The sequence below is a fragment of the Pundamilia nyererei genome, unplaced genomic scaffold, assembly GCF_000239375.1.
Source record: "Pundamilia nyererei isolate P.nyererei 1_Seehausen unplaced genomic scaffold, PunNye1.0 scaffold00100, whole genome shotgun sequence".
Taxonomy (NCBI): Eukaryota; Metazoa; Chordata; class Actinopteri; order Cichliformes; family Cichlidae; genus Pundamilia; species Pundamilia nyererei.
Genome location: NW_005187501.1, coordinates 757,115 through 780,735, shown reverse-complemented (window position 1 = coordinate 780,735; position 23,621 = coordinate 757,115). Strand labels below are relative to the sequence as shown.

The 23,621-nt window shown below is 39.1% G+C and overlaps 2 protein-coding genes across 2 annotated transcripts in view; one reads left to right on the top strand and one right to left on the bottom strand.

Annotated features, from left to right (window-relative positions):
• Positions 1-3,024, bottom strand: part of b4galt5 (UDP-Gal:betaGlcNAc beta 1,4- galactosyltransferase, polypeptide 5) — a 33,749-nt gene extending 30,725 nt beyond the window's left edge. Inside the window, exon 1 of the mRNA XM_005740430.2 lies at positions 2,225-3,024. Coding sequence (XP_005740487.1) covers positions 2,225-2,330 — 106 coding nt within the window. The 5' untranslated portion in view covers positions 2,331-3,024. The remainder of the gene's footprint in view (positions 1-2,224) is intronic.
• A 366-nt stretch (positions 3,025-3,390) lies between these two features.
• slc9a8 (solute carrier family 9 member 8) lies at positions 3,391-23,528 on the top strand. Its single transcript, XM_005740429.1, has 16 exons — positions 3,391-3,893; positions 4,270-4,454; positions 5,599-5,679; positions 8,600-8,658; positions 13,311-13,394; positions 13,854-13,955; positions 14,246-14,280; positions 15,242-15,385; positions 18,441-18,582; positions 18,685-18,790; positions 18,890-19,006; positions 19,093-19,175; positions 19,260-19,371; positions 20,759-20,979; positions 21,705-21,854; positions 22,415-23,528. Exons 1-16 carry the CDS (start codon positions 3,655-3,657, stop codon positions 22,526-22,528), a joined length of 1,974 nt encoding a protein of 657 aa, XP_005740486.1. The 5' UTR covers positions 3,391-3,654; the 3' UTR covers positions 22,529-23,528.
• The last annotated feature ends 93 nt before the right edge of the window (positions 23,529-23,621 follow it).

Sequence of the window (23,621 nt, the reverse complement as noted above, 5' to 3'; positions counted from 1 at the left end):
ATAAAAATACAAGTGAATTGCACATTTCAAGTATTGAGGTCTATTGCACCATTGACTATTTACAAAAAGTATTGCACAAGGTATTGTACAGTGAGGTGAAGAGGCACTACAGCTTAGCTTGTCTTTCTATTTTAGTCAAACGAGAAGAAAAAAACCCAAATAATTCTGTATCATATGGAAATTATCTATGTATGCATAGCCATGCTGTTGCTCCTTATTTACACATTAAACATGCAAACGCCTCATGTCATCCTGTCTTGACTGTTTTTTCTTTTCTTTGGCTTTATAGTTTTGTGAAAGTGATCATGCGCATGACTGCATGTATCCATACATACGCAACAATGTGTTTTGTAATGTTGCTGCAACCCTGTGAGCAGTGACATCTCTCTCACCGTCCATAAATCCAATTAGTGGAACAAATTGGAGACAAAGTCCATATTTTATTAGGTGAATATCGATGTCGTCAATTTCACTGCACCCTGTAAACAGTGACAATAAATGCTTCTTATCATATCCGTCAGCGTTTTAAAATCCAGCTAAAGGAACAATTGTTGGCAAGGTCCATATTTTATTGGGTGATATTAAGGTTTGTCAATGTTCTTAAAGCTAATTAGTGGAAACTTATAATAAGCAAAGACAAAAGTCCACTGCATTCTATGCCATCCTCTTTTTTGTGGTGGTGGTGGTGGTGGGAGGGTAGAAAAACTAATTGTCTTGCGATTTTATTCAAACACGGAGAAAAGAAAGGAAAGAAGCTGTTCTTCAGACAAACAATCTCTTGGTTTATTTTGGCTCAGATTGATGATTTGTGACATCTAAGAATAGAACTAAACCAAGCAGTTACTATGCTTTAAGAGAGCCTGGCTTTAACTACCAGCACAGTTAGTCCAAAAGGACATCCAGTCAGTAAATAGCCAAGCATCAAAGTATTTCTAACTTTTAAGCACTTTTAACTGCAGTCTTGACTTCCTCAAAAATGTCTGTTTACTTTCCTCTTCTCCTTGTCTAAATATAGAATAATATTCAAAGCCACGATTTTGCTCCTCATTTACAAAAAAACGTTGTATTTTAGCCTGCCTTTTCTGTTTTTTTTTTTTTATCCCCTTATGCTATATGGTTTTGTGACAGGCTGAAAATGATCGTGTGTATGATTGGGCATAGCCTATGTATGGATGGATGCATGCATGTGTTTTGTAATGTCACTGTCAGAGCACCTGCAATTTCACTGCACCCTGTAAACAGTGACAATAAATGCTTCTTACCATATCTGTCAGTCCAGCTAAAGGAACAATTGTTGGCAAGGTCCATATTTTATTGGGTGATATTAAGGTTTGTCAATGTTCTTAAAGCTAATTAGTGGAAACTTACTGTAAGCGGAGGTAAAAGTCCAAATTTAATTAAGTGTACATCAAGGTAAGCGCGAAAGAATTAACTAAAATTAGGTATCTGGTGTTAGTCCAAAATAGCATGCCTAGTTATCCAGGCTGATAGGATGAATGGGCCACGGCTGAAGCTACAAGGCCCTAAAATAAGGATGTGCCAGATGCTGAGGTGACGGGGATGTCCACACACACACTCAGTAAGGCACACAGAGAGTAAAAGAAGAAGAGAAGGGTGGAGATGATGGGAAACGTTAATGAATTAATTATAGGAGGTATTCAGGACATGTGATATTACACAATTGCATGTGACTAACAGGCGGCATATGATCTAGGAATGACTCGCTTGTAAGTGATCCCTATCCTCAGGTTGACACCGCAGATGTCATTAAGGCTCATGTATCCAAGATTCATAAAGTATATCAAAAAAAGAGAGAAAGAACTGTAAAATTAATGTGACTCGGCGTTGATAAGTCTATCAGTGACATCAGGGTATCTGAGATGAGGGCCAAAATATCACATTTTTTTCTGTGGTCCCTGACGATACGATGAGCAATATAATCATAGCCGTTAGGCCTGCTAACATCGGGATGAATATAATAGACACGCTCATCAGTAATACTATTATTATAGTGTCCAGGTACATGGATATTATAGTCTGAGCTCCAGCAACCCAGATGGCCATCATCATCATCATCATAGATTGGAAGATGAGTACAGGCGCATGGCAACGTCTTTTCTCAGCCAAGCTGTCACACATGACCTAACAGCCCATACAAACAAGCTCACTACATCTTCATCACCTACAATTTTTGGAATAAATTCATCAATTTGACTTGACTTACCGATTCCGGGGGCGGAGTAGATGAAATACAGTGCCGAGGTGGACAGCGTAAAAAGGAATAAAAGCCCAAGGAATGACCTTCTCCGGAACCGCAAATGTGTCGGCATTATACAGGCAACAGAAGCACACACAGGCACGTTCGCGTTTCTAAAACAATGGCAGATCCTTTTCGATGTATCCAGATGCCAGAGCCAGTAGTCCGGTGGCTGTGTGGGTTAAATGAGCCGAGTGGAGTGGTAGGGCTGCGGCAGCGATGAGCCAGGCGTCTAGGAAGTCCGTCTATTTCCGCGGCAGGGCGAGTATAGGACCACCAATTTTCAGGAAATGCACTTAAATTCCATTACTGTTTTTGGTTTAGGTTCGCTGCGGGTCCAATGAAGAAAGGTCTGATAACGGCAGCACGCTTTGAACTGGCCTGATACACTTAGTGTGAGACCATCATCTGGGTTTCACACTAGTCGCCGATGGTGTTGCCGCTCCTGCGTTTTGCCTTGCCTCGCCTGCCCAGCCCTATGAATGGAGCTGTCCCTCCGCAAAAAAAAAAAAAAAAAAAAGCAGCAGTAGCTGAAGTGGGCGTTCACAACAGCTCAGCTCGGGCCTAGCAAACATGTACGCGCCCGACGTTTACCGACGTAACACCGGCGAGAAAAAATTCGAATAAGATGCCCGCTTCGATAGACGTTGCACCCGTTATGGCGTAATGGTTAAAGAGCTTTTCACAGCACTACTTGAGCTAGACAGTTGGCTAATTTATTAGCAATATTGGGATTTAAAAAAAATCATAGGGGATGTAAATACTGGATGTCCACTCCCTCCTTCCATGAGTATACTGTGACCACTGTTTGGATGTAAATACAAGACTATTTTTAACCTAGAAGCCCTAAAGTCTGTCCATTTAAAGCACAGACCTCTATTACGTATTTGAGCAAACCATTTATTTTTTTTTCTTTTTATAGATAGCAGAATCTTCGCAGGTATCTTATATGACTGACTACAAGGTGGAAGGTGTCTTAGTGTTATGTAATACACATCTGGTACTTCGCAAACAGCGCATGCCACAATAAAACTACAATACCCACGAAGCACCAAGAAGACGGTTGACGTTAGATTACAATCGCTCATGGGAAAGTGGAAATACAAGAATTGTAAACGCCAACATTTCGTATGTACACATGAAAGTTGAATTATTCACGGGACCAAATATCTATACCTATCTTTTTAAAACGAACACATCAACAACTTTTGAATGTTCCCGTAACCTTAGTTAATACCGCCTTGCCCGGTAGCTAAAAAAAACTACAACTCCCAGCAAAAGATTTAACCGGAAGTAGAGTCGAAATGTCAACAGATACATGGAGCTGTCGACATGAAACAGACGATCTTTTTTTAATTACAAAACGTAGCTTTAATGTTTAAAAAAGTCGGTTGAGGATGAGAGGCGTTATTGTTAAAGTCTTGTCCTTTTTTCTGTTGTTCGTAAGTTTTTGTGCGTCAGAGCGAGCAGAGAGGGAAAACTCACTTGCCTTGCATGAGAGAGATGACGATGGAGGAAATGTGAACCAACAGGACAATATTATAGCCGAGGAAGGGCAGTCAGTAGAAAACCATGAAACAGAACATGGTTCGAACCTCGATTCAAACGAGTTACAGAAGGATGGGTCATCGGTCAGGTCAGAGACGGCAAAAACTAATTTCAGTACTCTCTCTGGATTAACTTGGCATATTGTACCTAGCTAGAAGTAGTTTCAGTAGTTTGGCTTGTACACGGTACAAGCCTAATCATTTTTTGTATGGATGCCAAATAAATATTATACTTTCTAATATTACAAGTACAAAAATACATAGACAAACATAATTTCACCAAAACAAAATCTGTATCCCATCTGTTTAAACTGGGTAAATGTTTTTATGTGCTCCATTCAGCTCTACCTAACTTAAACTTAGACTAGATCAAAATGGCAGCTGTTTAAATGCAAGACGTAACTGAGCCATATTGAGATAACTGACATAGTCACCTCTGAATCTAATCTGTCTGTCACCTTGCAGTAAGTCCAATGACACCACCGACAACTACTACAATGACACCCTTCACTCAACAACAACTACTGTCAAGCCAACTACCCCGGCACCCCCAACAGTCAAGCCCATTCTGCCAGTGCAGACAGGGGTTAAGGCCCAAGAAGAAGAACAGTCCAGCGGGATGACCATATTCTTCAGCCTGCTTGTTATTGGTTAGTGTGTTTTCACCCATCACCGAATAAGTCTGACTCCATATTGTCTGTCAAGATCACTGTTTGTCTGAGCAAACAGGATAGACCAAAAGAAATAAATTGTTTTACAGCAGGAAATATGCATCTTGTGGTTAACAAAGCATGCATAATTCATCCCGTACCCATAATAATGGAGAACCAATTTAGTGTTTTATTAAATCAAGTTTGTAGATGGGGATCTAGGATGATACCAGTGCATATAGAGGATGTGGTTACACACTGAATGGACATGAAGTACCATCCAAAGTAGCCATTATGCACATTAGTCCACTATCTCGCTGTCAGATTATAAACCAAGATACTATCATGAATGACACATGTACTTACTATTTAGACTGATTTACACTGCGAAAGCATGCAGTTTTAGTTGTAAACTAAGAAAACATCTCATTGGTTTAAAGAAACATATGGAAAAAAATGTTTACTAAACTAGGAAAATGGAAAAATTATCTCAGAGAGCAGTTTAGAAGCCACATAGTTGTATATGTTGTAAAGTTGCCTCTCATTACCTTGCTGCATGAATGAATTTGGCCTCGGGGTGATCGTGGCTCAAGAGTTGGCAGTTTGACTTGTAATCGGAAGATTGTCGGTTCGAGCCCCGGCTTGTACAGTCTCGGTCGTTGTGTCCTTGGGCAAGACACTTCACCCGTTGCCTACTGGTGGTGGTCAGAGGGCCCGGTGGCGCCAGTGTCCGGCAGCCTCGCCTCTGTCAGTGCGCCCCAGGGCGGCTATGGCTACAATGTAGCTTGCCGTCACCAGTGTGTGTGAATGAGTGGATGACTGAACGTGTAAAGCGCTTTGGGGTCCTTAGGGACTAAGTAAAGCGCTATACAAATACAGGCCATTTAATTCAGCATTTCCCATATGACTAATAATTCAGGTTTAATCAGTAAATCTCTCCTGGATTCAGTGTCCAAGAAATTAAATTAAATTATTAAGAAATTTAATTGGAGCTCAATGGTACTCTTCGTCTCACATTGACATCCCTGTGCATTTGGTTACTGGAAGGAAGGCAGCTTGAGAAAAGATGACAATACTGTAATATTTGGGAGACGGTGTAATTTTATTAACATGGATGTATGTTTCTCTTAACACTCACCCCCAGGTATTTGCATCATATTGGTGCACCTGCTCATCAAGTTCAAGCTGCATTTTCTTCCAGAGAGTGTGGCTGTTGTGTCCTTAGGTAAGTACTGCTTATGTATTATATTTGTAATTGCATTTGGCATCATACTAAAATTTTAACATCATAAGTGTATTTGTCCAAGTAATTAAAGTAGAATTTTATTTCTTGTTATCTGTCATATTTATGTTTACATTAATGGAGGTTCAGAAAAAAAATTATATTATGTCAACATATTTCCATTTAATTGAAAAACCACCAACCAGGCCAGAAATTTGGGTGTAGTGATGGACTCAGACCTAAACTTAGAAAAACACATTAAGACAATAACAAAGTCAGCTTACTATCTTACTAAAGATCTGATGTCTCAACTGGACCTGGAAAAACTAGTCCATGCATTCATCTTTAGCAGGCTTGATTACTGTAACAGCATCTTTACAGGTCTACCTAAAAAAATCAGTCAGACAACTACAGTTCATTCAGAACTCTGCTGCTCGAGTCCTCACTAAGACCAAAACAGTGGACCACATCAGTCCAGCTCTGAGGTCTTTACACTGGCTGCCTGTCCGTCAGAGGATAGACTTTAAAGTTCTGATGCTGGTCTATAAAGCTCTGAATGGTTTAGGACCAAAGTACATCAGTGACCTCCTGACCCAGTATGAACCTTCCAGATCCCTCAGGTCATCTGGATCCGGTTTTTTATCAGTTCCCAGAGTCAGAACCAGACACGGAGAAGCTGCATTCAGCTTTTATTCTCCATATATCTGGAACAAACTCCCAGAAAGCCTCAGATCATCTGAAACATTCAGTTTATTTAAATCCAGTTTGAAGACTCACCTGACTCAGCTGCATTTGAATAAAGCACCAAATCCACATTGTTTTATTTTTAAGCTTAAATTTCAAAACTTATATTTTAACTACTGATTTTATCTACTGCTCCTTTTTTTCATCTTAAATCATCCTTTTTATTTGTTTTTGTTTGTTATGTCTCTGTAAGACACTTTGAATCACCTTGCTGTTGAATTTTGCTATATAAATAAACTTGCCCTGCCTAATTTAGATAAAACACTTAGCCTTCAGACTTATCTGAATCACCAGTTTTTATCATTTTACAATGAACGTTCTGTAAGGAACTTTATTATGTCAAAGAGGGTAATCCTCAATCGGATATTAAGAGCTCATGGCAGTGCAACCTCAGCCATCTAATGTTTGAACCTTCTGTTTGTAAGGAGCAGCCAAACAGAAGTAATTTTCCTTCAAATCGGTGTGGCCTTAAAGGCAGAAGAGCAGAAATGGCTTATTTCAGACAGTAGATGAATTGCACCAAAGCATATGGATTGTTTTAAACGTTGAGATGTCTTTGCATTCTTGTTAAAAACATGAGTCAGTAGCTTGTAGAAGAACCTTTCCAGCAAAAACTTGGAAGTAATTGATTTTTGTATAAATGAACAGTCTCTCGTAGCATTGTGGAGGAATTTCTTTACAACGTTGCTTCAGCTCATTGAATTTTGCTGGAATTTCTTCATGCACAGCTCTGTTAAGGATTGCAATCAGGTTGACATCTGAACTTTGATTGGGCCATTGCAGCGCCTTGATTCTTTTTTTTTTTTTTTCAGCCATTCAGTCCTTTTCCATGAACCAATTTTGGCCAACCTTTAACTTTCATGCAGATAGCCACATATTTAAAGCAAAAATACTTTGGTAAACAGAGGAGTTCACAGTTGACTCCACAACAGCATGGTACCCAGATCCTGTGGCTGCAAAACAAGATCAAATCATTTTTAAAGAGAAGTGGCTTCTCCTGGCAGCTGTTAAAAGCAAGCGGTATTTGTTCAGTCTTTTTCTAACACGCTTCACTCAACGCTGTAGTGTCTGAGATGTAGCACTTGGGTTAACATCCCAGGCTTCAGCTTTTATAGAGGTAACACACACTTGCTGATAAACAGTTAATCAGACATATTACCTCTTTTGTTGTACATGTACAATTACAGTAAAAGTCTATTCTATTCATTTTTATGTTCATTCTTATGGCAGCATTAAGGGGTTGGGGGGGGGAATTCATTTTTCACAAGACTTCATATATTACGCATATGTTCTATACACACAGAGAGACTCAATTTTCTTCTGTGTTATGCAACAAAATGAAACAAAGGGTAGACGACCTAAGGGAAATCGTTTTTCTTTAGGTTGTCTGTGTGATTTAAGATGAGCAAACACTAACTCATTGGTGCCATTTGCAGCCTTATTCAATATTTAAGAAGCACTTAATTAAAAAAAACAAACAAAAAAAACAAAAAACAAGATGTATTTCATTTTTCTCCTGAGGTGCAGCTTTGCTTCCTCTGTGCAGTCGATTTAGGTTAATTCTCGTTCTAATTCTCTCCACCAGCTTCCTCTTTACATGTCTGTGCAGTTACACTCGCTATAATTCAGTGACACCCATCTGTCTTCACCCTGAAGGCTTTTTGCTTTTGCACGACCTGCTTGCTGCATATAAGACAGGCCTCGTCACAGGGGACTCTGCTGAAGAGAGATAACACACTGCTTACAAATCAGAAAAGGCTGCTTTTCCTTCCTCATCACTTCCTTTTTCCCCATCTATTCTTTGTATGTCTTCCTCTGCACTATCACTCTCCATCTGCCAATATATCTAGAACTTACACACAGCTTTGAGGCTCGTGTTTAATTTCTGTCTTCATCTTAATCTATCCCCTTTTCTCGACTCTTTACAAAGCTTTGTGTTTCATCACCCTTTTAATTAATGTTCTGCTGGGTTGTGTAGAAAGAGAACTGAAGCCCCAGCAGGATGTTCTCAAAGACAAAAGTATAACCATAGCTCTTTTAAACAAGTTATAATTGAACTATGATGACATTTATGAGGTATTTACTGTAAACCACTAAAATAGCATGTGTTGCGTGATTTTCATGAAATTAAGTAGTAAACTTTTTTTTTCAAACACTGGTATTTCCTGTCTCTTTCCAGGGATTCTAATGGGAGGCTTCATTAAGATCATTGAGTTCCAGGAACTGGCCAACTGGAAGGTATAGTTTTATTGGGTTTCAACATGTTTTTTTTCTTCTGTCAGCACTGCACTTGGTCCAAATTTAAAATGTAACTTTTTTTGGTTTTGATTACTTTAGCATTAGGTAAAATAATCACATTCGTCTACACTGCAAGCACACAAACAAATACACATATGCCGTGCATGTCCACAGCTTAACCCATAGCAACCTTTCTTATCTCCACGCTGCACTCACTGCTCTCAGATTCAAAATGTGTGGTTCTCCGTTTTGCTTGATTTTCTTACAGTGGAGTAAAATAATTACATTCCCACAAACGCACAAAACATATACAAAAGTATTCTCTAAAACCTTTGCCCATTTTATACATCGGATAGATACAGTGATTGATCATATTTAGTGCAGTTGCATTCCTACGTAATGCACAGTCCTGTAACTTGTAATGCAACAAATTCCCTAGAAAATCCCTTCCCACACCTGCCCAAAACATCTGCTTTCATTTTTCATCTTTGCGTCGTATTTCTTTCTTCACTCATTCATTAATTTCCTGGTTCCTGTTGTCACAAATGTCATCATTCATATCATGCAAACTTTGTTATCAACCTGTGACATGCACCATTTTTGTGCTTGGTATGCCCCCCCCACAAGCCTTTTTTCCCCCCGCAGTTCTCGGACCCTTTAATTAACATTCCCTGTTCTCTGCCAGTGAGTTAGAAAACAAGTGAACAGGAGAGACACAGGGAAGGATATGCAGAGTGAAAGGGAGGCAGGAAAAGAGGACAGGTTATGCCAATGTTTCTTGCACACAGGGTCCCATTGTCTTTTAAGCTTGGAGCCCCCAGGGTATTGCTGAGTCATCTACATTAGTAACTGGAGCCCCTGGAGCCCCTTTCCACACATTGCCCCAGTCCTGTAAATCTCTAGACTGCTATGTCTGTATTTGTGTTTAAGTTGTAGCAAACAAGCCTGCTCTCCTGTCTATGTCTAGGCAGTAGTGACTTCAATAGTAGTAAAGTAATATGAATTACACTATGGCTTGCAGCTGCTTCTTTGCTGGAGCATGGATATGCTAAGTGGTTTATAGCCCATTTGAGACCTGAAAAGACCTAGGACACAATGCAAATGAATTATGTCTGACCTATTTGTTTTTTAAAAAGCTTCCGTGAAGCACGATGAAACCAGTTTGAAGTAAGATTGCCAGTGGCAGAACTGGGCTTCTGCAAGCATGTTTTTTTTTTATTGTTTACTTTTAATTGCAGCTGTTTTGAAATTGTACATTTGTTTGTAGGTTTGTGCTTTATTTTTTTAATTAATTAAAGGGATCTATTCTCCCTGATCAATGTCTTTTGGTAGCTGCCTGTAAGGCTGGCGCCACCTCATCCAACTAGAGCATTTCTACAGCTGGCCCACTTGGTTAATCTCGCCAGCCTGGAGGACTGCCCTATACCCTGCCTGAAGGGTGTACAACTCCCTCAGGCAGCAGCATCCTGTTATTGCTGGATTTGCTCTTTCCTTTTTACCACCGATCTGCTGTCTTTGCTTTTGACAACTGAGCTTTCTATCTTCAGTGCACTCACTACAGCCCACCATACAAAGAGAGCCTTTTCCTGTGTGCTTTTTTCTAGCACATGCAGGGAAGGCCTCTCTGTTTTTTCCTTATACTTACCTTCATCCCCCCCGTCTCTCCCATGTTTTCTGACACAGATTGTGGAAGTAGCATGCTGGTATTAAGTATTACAATTGTAGAAATTTGTCTCATCGCCAAAACAGAGAGATAAACAAGAATATTTGTACTCCAAACAAGACCTCTCTCTCTGTTTAAGCTTTTCTGTATTGTCCTATCTGGGCTTGTCACTTTGCTTCAGTGGCAGCAGTGGTGTGTTTTAGCCCCAAAGGGCTGCACATATTTTATTAGATGTCTCCCACGCCACGGAGAGAGAGAGCGACAGAATGAGAGAAGTTTTAATTGTGGTTTTAGGGGCTTTTTTTTATGTGGTGATTTCACCGGTTGTCCAAATCAAGCCTCCAGGGACCCTGTACTATAAATGAAGGTCTCTTCAACATCTGCACTCATATTTTTTGTTATCTCTCAACTCTCTTTTAACTGTGTTCTCTTCATCTTTGGCATTCATCTTTTCTCATTTAGTTCAAGCTCTGTATCAGCTCTTCTCCCGAGTATACCCATCGTCAGCTTTCTGGTTTTATCCATTTCATCTTTCCTTTCAGCTTCTGAAATCTCATTACTCCTCATCAGTCCATAACTTTCTCCAGTTTCAGGAGGAGATTGCAGTGCTATCTTGCCTAAAGTCTAGTGCTTTGTCAGTCAGTGTAAATGTAACGCCCAACAACATTTGTTTGACCCAAAATTCTAAAGAACAATTCTTTCTCCTTTAGACTGTTTTATTTAACAATTTATTTAATTGTTAATTATTTATTGCACTCCCACTTTTAACCAGTCTCTTACCTGCAAAGTAATGAGAATCCTTTGAGGTATGTGTAGAGAAAAACCAATGTGTACTTGTTCAGTCCTCCCAGTTGGCATTTTTATTAGCATTAAAGGAACACGTGCATTGGTGCCTTGGGAGTACAGTGGTAGACGTCAGGTCGCAGTGCACGCATGGCATACTTTCATGTGTCTCTGGTGTTAATATTCATTCCTGAGCACCTGGCCTGAAGACTTCTGCTTGACCTAAATGTCGAGAGAAACTGGTAACCTGGAAGCAAGAGTTGGTCTACTTTTCCTGAAATTTGAATGTTTTGGAAAAACAAAGTAAGCAAGGGCATAGCCTTTTAGCATAAGCATACAGTACATCCTCCGCAGGCTGTCCTCAGTGCTTGACCCTCTGTGCTTGTAGCCATGGTTTTGTTGATATTGAGAAATTTACCGTCTGAACTAAAATGACTGCTCCTGCACCCACACGTTTGGTTTCTTTTTTTGTGGTTCTGTCTCATCTTATATCACTCCAGTTATACTCTTTTAATTCTAAATAATTACTTAGAAAGGGAAAAAACAAATACCTAAAAGCAGAAGATTATGCAAGAAGTTATGCCAGCATATTTTCAATTAAAATCTACTACCCCTAAAAGTTCTTAAACCTTTTTATTAACTACTTAATAAAAATAAGTAGTTAATAAACTACTTATTTTTTTTGAAGAAAGTGTACTTTATTGGTCCCCGTGGGGAAAATCGCTCTCTGCATTTAACCCATTCACTCAGTGAAGCAGTGAGCAGCCATTGGGCGCCCGGGGAGCAGTGTGTAGGGACGGTACCTTGCTCAGGGGTACCTCAGGGTAGCTGTTCAGGGGAATCGAACCCCCGACCTTCCGATCATGGGGCCACCACTCTACCTACTGAGCTATTGTGTTTGATAGCAAATTCTATAAAAATAGTGTCTCAAATGGTAAATTGGAGGATTGTGGAATGGGATTGTGTATGTGAGAAAAAAGTTATGGATCTAATTACGCACTCAGGTGTTGCTGGCCTGTTGCAATACTTTCCAGGAAAGCCACATCAAGTGTGGAAATAACTGTCTAAATGTCCATCTGCTAATGGGGTTGTTGGGATTGAAATTCAGGTTCAACCAGCCGTCATGACAGGCTTTCATAATACAAAGAGGGAGATTGTTGACTGAGTGCTGTAAATATGGCTCTGCCTTTTTCAAACTTTCTAACAGAAGCAACCGCCGTGTCAACCGCTCAGAAATATAACTTGTGCATGAACATTTATTAATGCATACTGTGTGTTGACACACCCGTCCAAACACACTTTGGCTAACACAAGAACACACGGTGCATGATGCACAGACACATTGGCAGCTAGAGCGTAAGGCATGGGCACATGATGCCTGTGCCTGATCTTGGAGGCTGGCCCAGTTAGCTGAGAAGCAACAAAGATTGCATTATTTTGCTGAAATAATCAGAGAGCCAAGGTCCCTGTGTGTGTGTGTGTGTGTGTTCTTGTTTATATGAACGATGAGCTCACAGCCTGTTTGCAGCATGTTGAAGTGAGCATGTTTAAAAGCTTCTATAGAATGGTGAGTTGCCTAATAGGAAGGCAGGGCAGGCGGTCCTTAGACAAATACCTGTTGGGTGTGTGTGTGTGTGTGTGTGTGTGTGTGCTCATTGTTGAGGAGTCGACATCCAAATTTGTTTTGTCAGATAAAGAGCTGTAACAGCTCAGGCAGTCCCCCTCGCCCTCACCGTTTCTCCTCCCCCATGACTCATTAGGTCAGCTGATGGTCACTGTACCGGCTTTCATGTGTCCGATGAATAATGTGGAGTGTTTGTTGAATGTGTAACCACAAGTTAGTGTTTTATCATTTACTGGCATGTACATACTTTTTGCGTTAACAGTATTGCTAAGAATTCCTGTTTAGATTAACAATGTCAATTGTGTAACAGTCCAAATTATTTCAGTGCTGTTTTTCTTTGACTAGCACAGTTACATTTCCCTTTAACGTTTTCAGATGTTTTCTTTAAATTTGAAACTATGACTCAATGCTTGCACATGTCTCACTTTACAGTAATGACACTTGCAATTGTACTTGTACCTCATCAGTTTGTTACTATTGACCAGTTTGCAGCTCTAATCCAAGGTTAAAGGCAGCATTTTGTCACCTCTCTGCTGCAGTTTATTTACCAATAAAATGTTTTGTTTTTTATTTTCCTAAAAGGAGGAGGAAATGTTCAGACCCAACATGTTCTTCCTTTTGCTTTTGCCACCCATCATCTTTGAATCTGGATACTCTTTACATAAGGTACGTGTGTGTATGAGGCTGGATTTACACAACCAGCACCCTCGTGTTCTTAGAACAGTACAAACCACCACGTATATTTATAAAGGACAAAACTGACCTTTAGGCGTGACGGAATAAGATTCATGAGACCAAAAGTCTGAGCAACCCAGCAATAAGCTGGAGCCTTTTAGTATGTGTGTTACATTTACAAATGCAGTACCTACAAATCATTCAAAGCAGCAGGAGGCTTAAGCAGGTCACCTGTTTGTGTTTTCTGTTTTGATAATTGAGTTTTTGCTCCTTTTGTTTTTATTTTATCAATATTTTATTTATTTTTTACATTATTAACTGGCTTCATTTTTTCCAAACAACTAAAAGATCACAGTCTTTTTAGTTTTTTACAACTCTCTGTGAAATTATGCTATAATTTTTTTTGCTGGCAGTATCTAATACTTAACCTGCATGTTCTTGTGTCTTCAGGGTAACTTCTTTCAGAACATTGGTTCCATTACCCTCTTTGCTGTGATCGGCACAGCTATCTCTGCCTTCATAGTTGGAGGAGGCATCTATTTCCTTGGCCAGGTGATGTTTCTATTAATCTAGTAATCAACACAGGCCCGTGACACACAGCCCTCATTCAGTTAAAGAGTATGTGACCTCATGATATAATATTTTCAATGTTCTGTCAGGGTTTTGTTAGTACAGGAAATGTTTAATGGGATATGCTCAAAAATAAATTATTGCTGCATCACCATTATCACTTTCTTATTGTACAAATCTGTAACACTGATATCGACGTAATCAGATGTTTTCTTGCAGCTTAACAATCTGGGGTTTTGTTTTTTTGTTTTTTTTGATAACCTTTCTCACAGGCTGATGTTATCTATAAGATGACCATGACTGATAGGTGAGATTTTTTTCTAAGCATTTACTGTGAGCTTTCTTACTTCATTGTGATGGAATTTTTCTGTGTCAGATAAAACTTGCCTCAGTTTTGCTGACAGGTGTTAAGCCTAGTCTTGGACTAAACATGTATTTCACTGATGAAATCACATACTGAGCTGAGATCATTTTCTGCTAGTGTGAATTCTTTGAATTTACCATTTTTACATGAGCCACAAAAGGTCAAAACTTACTCACTAGTGTAACTTACTCACGTGGGAAAATCAACAAATTTCCCACGTGTGAGACTAATAAGGTTTATCTTATCTTATTCTTTTTTCCCCCTCTATTCTTAATAACACCCTCTTCCTACTTAGTTTGAACTGTGCCCTCTACATCTGAAGGGTTTGTCTTTTAGGAGTTCGAAGTAACAGGATAATCCACCTACCAGAGACATATCCAGTACAAACACAGCATGTTACTCCACACCCATGTGTTTTTTCTAGCAACTAGCACATTCCGGCAGTACTTTAGCCTACGTATTTTATTTGTTTTTGAATGAAACAAAGAAAATAACTCAGAAATAACTTAAAGGAGTTTACATTTGGGGGATTTTTTAGAATGTAGGGTACATAGCTCAATAGATTTTCTGATGGAAATACAGCCTCTTGACTTCTTGAGTAATTGCTCCATTTTTACACCTGTTTCTGCGGTTTTTTGTTTGGTTGGTTTTTTTGTCAGTTTTTTTTCCCAGGAAACTTTTGATAATCTTTTAATGTTTTATTTTCCTAGTACTAAAGTGTGCTACTTTGTATGCATTCGGACTCCTTTAAAGTCAGAGAAAGTAAAAATCATATTTCTTGTCTCCTGCTTCCTCTTATTTATTTTGGAAATGTTTTTCCTCTTTTACTGTCCACATGTGTTTGTGTCTTAATTTCTTTTATGAATGAAGTAAATCGTTCTCATTCCCTTCTACTTTGCTGTAGCTTTGCCTTTGGCTCACTGATCTCAGCCGTGGACCCCGTAGCTACCATTGCCATATTCAATGCACTCAACGTGGACCCAGTCCTTAATATGCTGGTGTTTGGTGAAAGCATTCTCAACGATGCTGTTTCCATTGTCCTCACCAAGTAAGGACACTCCTTCATGACTTGAATATTCTCCATTGCACACACTGGCACATTTACATTTTCCCAGTCTTTATCAAAAAGTAGGCCTAAGGACAGCATGCATAGAGTCTGCACTCTGCAGATGTTATACAAGGGTTAGATGTACAACACAACATAGCATCTTAAAATCTAACAGCAACTGAGGCCAAATCCAAACTTCTGTTTTCATATTAAAACAGCTTTTTACATTGATCACTGTACAGATGAGGTTTATTTAATAACCTTGGCATGTAGGCACTACTAGCATGATTAAGCAATAGCTGCTGCTGGCATTGATAAGTTCAGCAGTGCCTGTAATTCTTTATCCATGCTGAATTAACCACTGTTAGTAGAGGGCTGATTTAATGTGTTTCTACTGGAAAAGTTCTATGTGACGGGGGTTTCACAAATCAAGGTATGACGAATAGTGAACATGGATGCTTCTAAAACTCTTTTTCTGTTTGTTCAGACTAAAACAATTTCTAGCTAATATGGGTCAGCAGGATTTCCAAAAGTCTCAATGTTTCAATTCTTAAAACACTTGACTGGGTCCCATGTTTAATTATAGTAAAAATTGTTTCAAATGAAAACATATTAGTATGCCCAACTTGCTTGACTGTGATCACCTCATTAAGGTCCATTAAACTAGACACATGGGGGATAAGATATTTCTTGTGGCATTTTGTGGTCTGTAATAGACATTTACTGTGGCAGTCATATAACAACAAATAAAGATCCCCAAATGCTCATAGAAATCAGCAAAAAATTACATGTTTCAAAACATCACAAGTACTGCACTTCTAAGATTACTTTCTTTCAAAGTAATTCAACATTTGTTACGAGCACGGACTGCTATTAGTTCATTCAAATTGCTTTTACAGGTACCAGTTAGACAAAATGCAAACAAATACTAGCTATAAAGTGGGATCAGAATAGCAGTACCTGCTTTTAGCTGAAATCATATCAGCCCATTACAGCACTTACTGAACTGCAGCTCTCCTGATCAGTTTAATTTTATTCAATCATATTGTTGGTGCATAAAATAAGCTTAACATTTTTTCCCATTTTGAAACAAAGGCCATTGAGTTCACGAAAGAAGAGAAGGAAATGCGATCATTTTAAAGTAAACAGTGGCATTTCATTTACAAGAAGACCATGAAGTTAACAGAATAAACATAAACATTAGCCATTGTTTATGTTCGGACACACTGGCAACCTGGCCAAGGTGTACCCTGCCTCTCATCCTATGGCCACTGTGATAGAGGCTTTAGCTCCTCCGCACAACCCTGCATTGGGTCTTGAGAGAGAATGGGTGGTGGATTAGGTAATAATGCAGTTATTACTGCGAAAATCTTCACAAGCATATTTCAAACAATTTGCTCTTACATCCTGTAAGAGGATGTATGAGCAAGTTGTCATTTTTCTAAATTGGGTGGTGTATTGCACTTTGAACAAAACAGGAAACAATAGCATGATCTGCCAACCACAAGAGTTACAATCTATATACAATCTATACAACTCTGTGAAAAATACATCATTAAGTAACACAATAAAGATCTACTGATGTATATGTATAAAATGCCTACATTTTCAGTATTTTTTTTAAAATTAAATTTCAGTTCAGTTTTCTTTATATAGCGCTTCATTTATAACAGCACTCAACTCAGGATCTCGGGGCATATGTATTTGTATAGCCTGCTGTCTCACGTTATACTAAATACTGATGTTTGCAATAGTGAGGAGAAAAAAACTATTCTAACAAGAAGAACATTCTTGAACCAAGTTCAGATAGGACAGCCACCTGCCTCGACCAGGTTACATGAGGAGAAAGCAAGGAGAGAGAGAGGGGGATATTTTTCATATTAAAACATATACTCATGTGCTCTTGTGCTGACTTATATTGTCCTCAAGGCTTAATTATTTGGTTGAGTGCAGTAGACCTCTTAAACACACCAACAGTAACACACCGGTGGCTTAAAATTTTGATGTCAGGCATTTTCCAACCTTTGAACTTGACCTAGTTTTTGCAGATGACTCATTTTGCTTTCATGGGTAAGACTGAAGAGGATAGAAATAGCAATATATTTTGATTTTATAGACATTAAATTACTGGATGTGAGCAGGCTGCCATCAAAATCGGGAAAAGGATGAAACCCAGTGGCTGGAAGGCTGAAAGTGGTCAATGTCTGAACTTATCACTGAAGTTTGTATTGGCACATCTTTAGATTTTCTTCAGAATATCTGCTACTCAGAATGTTTATCTAGTTTCTACTGTTATTATCTGCTTACTGACTACCTCAGACAGGCGACAGAAACTTGACAGACAAGTTTGACAGAAACAGTGTTCGGGTTTCCTGTTCACACACTAGCTTCAGTATCTGCACTCCCTTTATTGCTCCTTATCTCCCCTACTCACTACAGGATAAATGTGCAAAGTGATCTTAAGTATCCGGGTGTCTCTGAGGTCTAAATGAGTGCATAAATAATAAATAGGCTGACTGAGCAGCCCTGGCAGTGTGCTTATTGTTAGCACCCAACCAAGTGGTTTTCTTAGAAAGCAATCATGTAGTTTGGCCCAGCCATTTCCAAACGCCACGCAGAAGCTAATGCTTTACCTTGGAAGGCTGTTAATAAACATTGTGATTATAAATAGGATGTAAACTGTGAATCCAGCTAAACTAATATTTATGAAATACACAACATGCAACATTTTTGGTGCCAGCACCAAGATAATCATTTGTCACGCTATAAGAGATTTTGGTGTTTCTGGTAATCACAGATCACAGTAAATGTTTGGGAACTTTTGTCTTACAGTTTGTTTCTTATTGTGATGAAAATAAAGAAACAAGTTGAAATGTATGGTACAAATATCTCAGTTGAACCAACAGGATAGTTGCAGTATGCCTGCTCTCTCCAGCTCCTAATTTTGGTGGAGTGTTTCTGCCCTCTAGTGTCAACTGAAGATATTACGAGATTAAATGCATCACAGTGCCACTGAGATTTAATTTGTTACTTTCCTCCCTTTTTTGTTTTTCAGCACAGCGGAGGGTTTCTTTTCCCGCTCAGACAACTCCACGGTAACAGGCTGGGAGACTTTTCTACAAGCTCTGGGTTATTTCCTTAACATGTTTTTCGGTTCTGCTGCACTGGGAACCCTCACTGGACTCATCTCAGCTCTTGTATCCAGCCGCCATTCTCCTTGCATGTGTTTGTACTTTATATATGTGAGAATTGTATTTTCTGGTCTGGCCTTATTTCAATTCCCTAACTTACTGAATCAGTTTCTGAAACACTTTGACCTGAGGAACACGCCATCGCTGGAGTTTGGGATGATGATCATCTTTGCCTATCTTCCCTATGGACTGGCAGAGGGAATCAAATTGTCTGGTGGGTCAATACAATCACATGCACGTAATGAATACATGAATAGTTTTGTATGTTTGACTTTTCCTCTGACCTCCATCTCCCATCTGTTTCCACCTACAGGAATAATGTCTATCCTGTTTGCGGGAATTGTGATGTCTCACTACACCCATCACAACCTATCTCCTGTCACCCAGATCCTTATGCAGCAGACACTGCGCACTGTGGCCTTTATGTGTGGTCAGTAGATTCTCGCTTAGCATCCCAGTTCACCGCTGGCTGTCATTATCAGAAGTTTTCACTGCTTTCTTAACTTCTTTCTCCAGAGACGTGTGTGTTTGCGTTCCTCGGCCTCTCCATCTTCAGCTTCCCTCATAAATTTGAAATGTCATTTGTAATCTGGTGCATAGTAAGTTGTCTTTTATTGGTGTCATTTTAATCTGTCTGCTTATTCCCACGGTAATCAGGAATGACAGCTGTTCTCTGTCTGTAGGTCCTGGTTCTTCTTGGCCGTGCTGTGAACATCTTCCCTCTGTCATTTTTGCTGAACTTCTGCAGGGACCACAAGATCACACCTAAGATGATGTTCATCATGTGGTTTAGTGGTGAGATGACATGACTAATGTGTTTCGTTAATTACAGGGCGTCATCTTTTTATTGGTGTCTAAACCACACTCATTACACTAACACAGTGCGCACGTCTCCGGCTGCAAATGAAAGTAGAGTTTGTGTTATTCTGCAGCTGTTGTGGAAAATCGGTTGCGTTTATCACATTTTTGATAGAACATGGACTGATTTTAGCTTATCCTTATCAAAAGAATGTCTGATTTCTTTTTCTCTGCTTTATAATATAAAAATGAATTCATAATTGATGTTTTTTGGCTGGGTAAAACTTAGTGTCCCAGAACGCTGCTACATGCTGCATGTGAGATGCATCGTCATGGTCAGAGGTCAAATTTTCTGAAATTCTTGTGAATGCGACAGCTAGTGAAAAAAGAAAAGCATCACTGAAGCAGCATTTTCTGTATTCAAAGATTAATATAGTCACTGACTTCTGTGTAGTTATTTAGAGATCAAATGAATATTTTGCTTCGACTTTATTTTTTAACTCGCAACAGAAGTGAATAAACCTGTGATTTCTGTGAGGTCGGACAATAAAATTTGTCGACTGCATCAAAAGTGCCTGTAGGAGTAACAAAGTACTGCTTAACAATATGACTTGCAGTCTCAAGACTCTTTAGCAGCAAAATATTTTATCGTGATAATTTTGCAAAGAGTTTCTGAAGAATTGAAAACTGACCAGAACAAGCAGGCTGAGTGTTGTGGAATGCAGTCGGGGTAGTTGAAAGAGAGAGTTAGAGGAACACACCACTACAGCAAAGAGCATCTGAAAAAACGTCTCTAAAGATAGTCAGAAAATCTCTCCAGAAATTTCTGCTATGATGCTATCTATCGTGCTGAGGAGGTCTGAGTCTTGTTCTCATGTTGTTGCTAAGGATGGTCTCATTGCACTGAAGTCACACTGGGTTAAATATTTACACTTGGGTTTTAAGGGGTATTTGTTTTGTTTTTTTACGGGTTGTACGGAAGCCCCAAACGCAATTTCATTGTTCTTTGACAATGACAATAAATAAATAAATACTAAATACTTGAAAATACTTGAGTCTGTCATTGAAAATAAAGGTGGTATGAAGCACTGAAGCAGTAAACTTTTTTAGCAAAGACTTCACACTGCGGTGCCTGTTTAGTAAGTCTAAACTTCTAGTTTTTGATATAGCAGACAACCATTGTCCTACTGTTTTTGAACACAATAAACATCATTTAACTAAACAGAGACGTGCTCCTGTTGTATATCTTGTGCATTAACACTAAAATGTGGAAAAAGTCAAAGCACATCGAGCTTTATATGATAACCATTTCTTGTGAAAGCCATCATGCTAAATGTTTTCTTTTTCCATTCATTCTGCTTTTTTTCCCCCCCTTCTTTGCTAGGTTTGCGAGGTGCTATTCCCTATGCCTTGAGCCTTCATTTGGGTTTGGAACCCATTGAGAAGCGTCAGCTAATCGGCACCACCACCATCATCATCGTGCTCTTTACCATTCTTTTCCTCGGGGGTGGCACCATGCCACTCATCCGCATCATGGACATTGAGGATAGCCAGTCACGGCGTAAAAACAAGAAGGACGTCAATCTCAGCAAGACACAAAAGATGGTAATGATTGAAGCACCCAGGGTTCTAGCACACGGGGGGCACACAGAGAGTTTGTTGTCTGTATTGGTACTAGCTGCGCCATCCTCTCATCTGCCATCAGGCTCTTTCTGCGCACTTCAGAGGGAAAAAACATCAAAGGGTTGATTGTGAAGGACACTGAATCAGTGAGGGGGAATGGACTGCTATCATAGAGATTCACACTTGAAAACACCAAACCTCTGACAGGCACAAATAGACCTTAGCCAGTGGCACTAATACATTTTTTTCCCCAAATCAAGCTCTTGTGTTTAATATTTCAGTTAACTGTATTAGCTCTAGCTCAATATAATGGGTCATTCTTTTGAAGTAGATCCTATTATTGAGGTCATTTGAAGCTAATGGTGGTGTGTTTTCATGACTTGCATGTATAGTATTTGCATGTTTGATGTCTTCCAAAGCTAAGTGTTACCCCCTGAGGTGCTAGCTGCGAGATCTATCAAATCCCCATTTTTCCTTACGGGTCTCCAGCCCTCTTTGATGTAATTCACTCTTTGGTCCCTTTGCTCTTTCCCTCTCGTCTTTGTTCCTTCTGTGTGTGATCTTGACTCACCAGTCTCACCGCTTTTCTGCCATTTGAACTTTTTCCTGCGTTCATCTTTTTCTCCTCCTTGCGTTGTTGCCCCCTCTCATTTAATTGCTTTATATGTTTATATGACTTCAGCCTCTGTGCTCATCTTTCTCTACAGGGTAATACCATTGAGTCAGAGCAGCATCTATCAGAACTGACAGAGGAGGAGTATGAGGCTCAAATCTATCAGAGGCAAGACCTAAAGGGCTTCATGTGGCTGGATGCTAAGTACCTTAACCCCTTCTTCACTCGCAGGCTTACACAGGAGGTAAGCGAATCGGGGGGGAAGTCTTTTGTGTGGCACATAAAGCTTAAAAAAACGATCACAATCCTTTGTTAATACTTTGTTATTTTCCAGTTGTCATGCTTTGTCCTCAGTCATTGTGATTTATCCACAATTAATATATATCTCACATTATCATGATGTATTTATTCATTGCGAGGGGCGTTTTGATTTGGATGAGAATCTGTGTCGTCAGGAAATGTGTAAAGATGCCTGCATGAACATTTCTGCCCAAGGGTTTATTCCTATATTTATATTTATAGTTTTCTGGGGGAGGTCATGTTATGTAGGGCTTTGTTTCTTGTATCAAAATGAAACTGTCATGTTTAGACACAGAAACAATAATCTAATAGAAATATTTGAGAAATATGTCTGAGCAATTCTGACAACTACTTGTGGTGAACAAGTGTCTAAATGTTTTTGCTTTAAGACTTCCAGATCTTTTGTTTTGTCCAGTTCTCTGCATCTTTGTGCGATTATTTCTGTACGTGCATGTTCGTTCTAACATATTGCCAAATTTTTGTGTGTCTGATGTGTTTTAACAGGACCTGTTACATGGCCGGATCCAAATGAAGACTCTGACCAACAAGTGGTACGAAGAAGTTCGACAAGGACCGTCGGGCTCTGAGGACGACGAAGAAGAAGCCGAACTTCTCTGATCACTTTCACTGTTTGTTTTTTTTTGTAAGCCAATTTATGGACATTGTGTGAGCTGTGGTTTGTGTGTCCCTCTGTGAAAATGAGCATACTTTTCATTTCCTCCACAGGAATGTGTGGAATGTGTCAAGTCACAGTCCGAGTAAAACTCACATTTAACACTGTAAAGCTGAATGAGAAAAAACATGTTGTTACTTTGTAAAGAAATTGGCAGGATATCTGATTGTATGCACCATTGACATGTTGAACAGCAGGAAGAGAGTTTTGCTGATTCTCAGAAACTTTTCTTTCTTTTTTTGAATGAATCTTTCAATCCAAGGGAAAACTCAAGTGATACTGTGATGAAAATGTTCAGTTCTAAAGCATCTTATCTCTTCCCATTTGTATGGGTCATTTCTATTTGTCCCTTGCTTAGTTAAAAGTACAATGGAAGTTTTAAAGATTGTGAGGGGGAAGATACAAAACAATGGCGCCAATGTTTATATACTGCCAGAGGTTTGAATAGCTATTCAACTGGATTTAATTCTCTCCAAGTCTCCACATTTTTGTTAATTAATTATTCTGAGTAAATTTTAAGCATATATATTGATACATATGTAATAAAGATTTTTAAAAAGGAGCAAGAGCCGGGCAACAAAAGAAATGCAGGAGAGAGTTAAAACTAGTTTAGCAGGTGGGATAAAACTAATAGTTAAATGTTAAATTCTAGACTATTGCTCTGAAAAATGGGAAATTGCTTTCATTTCTATGTATACTTTAGCTCTAAAAACAATTAACTTCCATGTGTTTATGCTGATTTGTGGGTAAGATTTCTGTCTCTACACTGTCTAAAAGTGGACCTTGTTCACAAAGTATTTCTTTTGATCACGGGCACCAATGAATGTCAGATGGCAATGTCTTTTTTTTGTATTTATTTGAAGAATATTTATGTGCCGTTTATGGATAATGGCTTCTATACAAGCTCTGTGAGTACCACAAGATGATAAAAATAAATAAATATCTCTCTCATATATATACACATATATATGTACACATATGTACACACATACATATAATATAACATAATATAAAAAATACATTCCGTTAATAATTGAA

Bases quoted from the DNA above. Each gene is read 5' to 3' on its own strand.
- slc9a8 (XM_005740429.1), top strand. From the start codon at position 3,655: ATGAGAGGCGTTATTGTTAAAGTCTTGTCCTTTTTTCTGTTGTTCGTA. The intron at 18,791-18,889 runs GTGGGTCAATAC...TTCCACCTACAG, and splicing joins AGAGGGAATCAAATTGTCTG to GAATAATGTCTATCCTGTTT. The intron at 20,980-21,704 runs GTAATGATTGAA...CTTTCTCTACAG, and splicing joins TCAGCAAGACACAAAAGATG to GGTAATACCATTGAGTCAGA.